This window comes from Bison bison, unplaced genomic scaffold (assembly GCF_000754665.1).
Source record: "Bison bison bison isolate TAMUID 2011002044 unplaced genomic scaffold, Bison_UMD1.0 scf7180017845360, whole genome shotgun sequence".
NCBI classification, from domain to species: domain Eukaryota; kingdom Metazoa; phylum Chordata; class Mammalia; order Artiodactyla; family Bovidae; genus Bison; species Bison bison.
This window is the reverse complement of record NW_011475933.1, coordinates 8,055-13,588: the sequence shown is the minus strand read 5'-3', so window position 1 is coordinate 13,588 and position 5,534 is coordinate 8,055. Positions and strand designations below refer to the sequence as shown.

At 36.4% G+C, this 5,534-nt stretch overlaps 1 protein-coding gene across 1 annotated transcript; it reads right to left on the bottom strand.

The window, feature by feature from the left end:
* Positions 1–3,593: 3,593 nt before the first annotated feature.
* LOC104984247 (olfactory receptor 2G6-like) lies at positions 3,594–4,526 on the bottom strand. Its single transcript, XM_010833913.1, has one exon. The coding sequence runs from the start codon at positions 4,524–4,526 to the stop codon at positions 3,594–3,596; it is 933 nt and encodes a 310-aa protein (XP_010832215.1).
* Positions 4,527–5,534: the final 1,008 nt, after the last annotated feature.

Genomic DNA, 5,534 nt, shown 5'->3' with positions numbered 1-5,534 from the left:
AATGTTGAGTTTTCAGCCAACTTTTTCACTCTCCTCTTTCACTTTCATCAAGAGGCTCTTTAGTTCTTCTTTGCTTTCTGCCATAAGGGTCGTGTCATCTGCGTATCTGAGGTTATTAATATTTCTTTTATATATTGTTTCTTTTTTAACATCAAGTAAATGTCTAAATAGCACAAAATTCAATTCTCCATATTCTTACTCCTGTCTTTCACGACGTTCATCTTATGTTCAATCAGTAGACACCAGCTGTTTCTGAATAGTTTTTCCTTTCATTTAATTTATGGAAATTACACCATATACTTCTCAAAATCCAACTTAATCTCATCGTTCACAAATGTGTCTTTCATATTCTAATTAATGAAAGTATGAGAAACAGATCTTTTAGGGAATTAAACTATTCTATCTAGGGGAGTGAGAGTATAATAGAAAATGACAAGAAATACACTTGAAAGATTTTAAAAAGTACCATATCACAAAGGGAGTGATATATATTATGCTAAGGAAGTTGGACTTCCTATGATCCCAAGGAGAGTATTTCATATTAGATAAGATCATAGACTCCAGATTCAGATCAACTTAGATTCTAATTCCTAGGGCAAGTTGTTGAACTTCTAGAAGGTAAAGTTTTCAAATCAATAGTGAGTGGAATGACAGTTTCAGGTTCCTAGGGTGGCAGGTGATAAGTGAGTTACCACACGTAACATACTTGGCAGAGTACCTGGCACCCAGCAAAACTCAGTCCATGTTTACCCACTGATATATTAATGATGAGACTACTCATGGAGTGTGGGTAAAACACAACAATATCTTTATTCCTTTATTCATCTTGCCTGTACCATGTAGCAGTTCTTTCCTTGGTCCTGGTTTAAAACTCCAGAGTGTGCTATAACCTTTTTGGTCATTTACAAATGGTAAAAGTGTCCACTTTTAGTAATAAAGTATTTTCACATTAGTAAATAAAATGCCCACTGTCGAGTGACACTTGATTTACATGTAAAGATTCTGTGTTTCCTGAGCTTCAGCCTGCTCCCGTCTGAGACCTTGCAGTGGCGATTTGGTTGAGCTGAGTCCCTGCTTTCCACCTTGTGCATGTTCCTCTGTGCCTCTAGCTTGATAAGTGCAATTTCAGAACTTGCCAGGGCAAACCTGTGCGGAGGGAAAAGGAGAGGTTAAGCAGGGAAGTTTTGTTGACTAAATAGATGAAACAAAATTGGCATGATACTGATCATTTTAAAATGCTTGTTAACATACATGGGTTTATTTGAAATTATTCTATATCAATTTTCCATATTAGAAATTTTTACACATTAAGAGCACTAATCCTTTGTTCACTGTGTTACTGATTTCTGGCCTTGTTTGATTATTTTTTTAGACAAAATGCTCTTATGCTTTTAAACTTCTGAAATGTATTCATTTATTATTCAATATATGGTTGATGTTCTAAAATGCCCTGTGTGTGCCTGGAAAATTTTGTATGTCGTCATGCCTTCAGTGTTTTCACTATATTAATTTTGTAATTTTTGCTGTGCTCTTTAATTTTCTATGTCCTTATTCATTTATATTTGTATATCTTTTCTACCAGTTATCCATTCAATTCTGGCTGTGAATTTGCCTATTTCCTTTCTTACTTCTTAGGTTTTGCTTTATATTTTGAAGTTATTTGATAGAATATTAATTAAAGATTACTATAGCTTTCAAGTTAACTAAATGGTTCACAATATGCAATGTCTCTCCTAATTCCCAATAATAGTTCTTCCCTGAAAGGCTACCTTTTCTGATACTAGTAAGATCATGCCAGCCTTCTTTTTTGGCTAGTATTCATATGGTATGTCTTTTTTGTATTCTTTACAGTGCGTTTTCTTATAGACATCTTATTACCAAAAGAGTATATGGAAAGTATTAATGTTCTATCCTAGTGTGGCCATAAGGATATCATTTTAATAGCTTTTAAAATTTTATTGGAGCTTCCCTGGTGTCTCAGAGGTTAAAGCGTCTGCCTACAATGCAGGAGGCCTGGTTTCGATCCCTGGGTCGGGAAGACCCCCTGGAGAATTTTATTGTATAATTAAAACTATAAGATTTTACATGATTTGGGTAATCTTAGTGCTTAGTACGCATTTACCTGTCTTAATCAGTGAAGTAATTTGATTTGAATATAACCAGTTTAAATTATTAATGTCAATAAAATTTTATCTCATGAACAGAGATATAGAAAGTTTACTTAGATGCCACCTGTTAACCTTATCAATGCCTTCTGACTAGATCATTTATTATCTTCTCCAATATAGTTGCTTTTCTTTACTAATTTATTCAACTTCTTAATATATCCAAGAGAATTATTTGTCTTTGTTCAAATGATTCTTAGAATTTATACTCTATTAAAAGAATTGATTTTTTTGGCAGCAGCACACAGTATCTGGGAAATTATTTCCCCATCCAGGGATCAAACCATGCCTCCTGCTTTGGAAGCATGCGGTCTTAACCACTGGACCACCAGGAAAATCCCTATTTAAGAAAAAAGTAGAGTACATTCATGAAACCATAGCATGTTGTGATTATATCTAAGCAGGCTCTAGAATTAAAGCCAATAAACTATTGATAATATTTTATAAGCAAATAACTATGTGGATATGGGTAAAATAAGGTCAATATTAAACTGAACATATTACCAAGATTTTAAAGTGTGTTATTAGAATAGATAAAACTTTATATTCAGTTTGAAGAGAATTATTTTCTAAAGTTATGATATCCATAAAAGTGAATAATATATAGGAGGCCAAAGACATGTTTTGGTAAAGAAATCTTATATTGTGACAAATACAGATATTTAGATTAAATGACAATACTTCAAAATTCTAATACATATTTTCTTAGATTTCAGATAGAGAGTTAAAGAATTGATCAAAAGAGATTGAGAGCCATTAAGTGAGGACAAGAGATGTATAAATGAGAGATACTCAGTCTCATGGCTCATATCTCTTGGAAGCTTTCTCTGTGGGTGGAAGAGATCAGAAAAATCCCTGGATGAACTTAGTCCCAGATGCCTCTAGTAAATGAACAAGAATCAATAATCCCCCTGAAAGAAAAACTGTTAGGTAATTGTAGGTTTTCCAGTGGACCTTTGTGCTTGTATGTAAATAATGGACAGAACTGTTATGGCCTGTCAAACTACTGAATGAGAGATCTGGAGAACAATAGAAAGTTCTCAAGAAAGTTCTATCTCTATTTCTGTGATGAGAAAATAGATCTGTCATGAAAATATCCACCCTGGCATTAGTTAATCTCTAGAGCAATAACTCCAGGATTTGGAAAATTATAATACGTATACATATGCGTCCCTATAAATATTTATTTATTTATTCTCAGAGTCTTTAGAAAACAGCCAAAAGAAAAAAGAGACATAACATTTCTGGAAAGGAATATGAGAAGAATTTATAGTAGGCAGCTTCAGGGTGTCACTGAAAGAAAATTTCATACCATTTTATTCAGGAGATTTAGCTGTGATGTTTACAAACAAAAGGAAAAACCAAAATTCGATGATGCTAAAGTTCTTAATATCTAAGTGATTGTGTGAGGATATTTCACATTTCTCCCTAACTTGGGTCTCTTCCCAGCAACCTTCTTAGTGCCCACTTAGCTTCTTTGTTTCTCAATGTGTAGATCAAAGGATTAAGTGAGGGTGTCACTACAGTGTAGAAGAGGGTGAGGAATTTGCTGTAATTCTGTGTGTATTTGCTCTTGGGTTGAATGTAAATGGAAGCTAGAGTCCCAAAAAACAAAACCACAACAATTAGGTGGGACCCACAAGTCCCAAATGCTTTCCTCCTGCCTTCAGTGGATTTTATCTTTAGCACACTCCTGACAATGCAGCCATAGGAGACCAGAATAAGCCCCAGAGGTATCATCACATAGAGGACAGAAGCTATGGAGAGCTCATTTTCCAGGAAGGTTGTGTTCACACAGGCAATCTTAATCAGGGCAGGCTCCTCACACGTGAAGTCATCCACCATGTGATGGCTGCAGAGAGGCAACTGGAAAACAAGGATGGTCTGAACAGTGGACCCCACAAAGCCACTGATCCAGGCCAGAGCTGCTAGCTGCTGGAGGAGCTTTGGGTGCATGATCACTCCATAGTGGAGGGGTCGACAGATGGCATTGAAGCGGTCATAGGCCATAACAGTCAGCAGGACACACTCTGTGGAGCCCAGCCCCAAAGCAACATACAGCTGGATCACACAGCCAGTGTAGCTAATGGTCTTGTCAGGCCCCTTGAGATTCCAAAGCATTTGTGGGACAACACTGGTGGTGAAACAGAGGTCCAGGAAGGAGAGATTGGAGAGGAAGAAATACATGGGTGTGTGGAGTTTGGAGTTAAAGTATGAGACCAGTATGATCGCTGTGTTCCCCATCAGTGTCAGAATGTATATGATAGAGACGACAAGAAGGAGAACCATCTCCAGGTGGGGCTGGTCAGAAAAGCCCAGTAGGATGAAACCTGCCGGAGTGCTAGCATTTGTTCCTTTCATTGCTTAATTGTGAGTCACCATTCTTGGTCATTCTTATTTTGTTCCTGTGGGAAAGAAAGTCAGATCATAATCATAAAAATATAACAAACTAAGTAAAATGAGCACTTTGACACTGATTTTTCTATATAGAGAAATAACAGAGTAAAATTACACACAAAAAAAATTGGTATAACAAGTTGTCTTGCTGTGTAAAGAAACACACAGAGTCTGAAAACACCAAGTTCATTGCAAGGATATATGTAAACATAGAATTGACATAGATCTACAAGCTGGATTTAGAAAAGGCAGAGAAACCAGAGATCAAATTACCAGCATCCGCTGGATCACTGAAAAAGCAAGAAAACATCTACTTTTGCTTTATTGACTATGCCAAAGCGTTTGGCTGTGTGGATCACAACAAAGTGTGGAAAATTCTTAAAGAGATGGGAATACCAGCACACCTGACCTGCCTCCTGAGAAATCTGTTTTCAGGTCACAAAGCAATTTAGAAGTGGACATGGAACAACAGACTGGTTCCAAATCGGGAAAGGATTTGGAACCAGTCTGTTCCAAATGTATATTTGGAACAAGGCTGTATATTGTCACCCTGCTTATTTAAATTATATGAAGAGTACATCATGTGGAATGCTGGGCTGGGTGAAGCACAAGCTGGAATCAAGATTGCTGGCAGAAATATCAATAACCTCAGATATGCAGATGACACCACCCTTATGGGAAAAAGTGAAAGAGGAGAATGAAAAAGTTGGCTAAAACTTAATATTTGTAAAATTAAGATTATGGCATCCAGTCCCATCACTTCATGGCAAATAGATATGGAAACAATGGAAATAGTGAGAGACTATTTTTCTGGGCTCCAAAATCACTGCAGATGGTCAATTAAAAGACACTTACTCCTTGGAAGAAAAGCTATGACCAACCTAGACAGCATAATAAAAAGCAGAGACATTACTTTACCAACAAAGGCCCATTTAGTCAAAGCTGTGGTTTTTCCAGTAGTCATGTATGGGT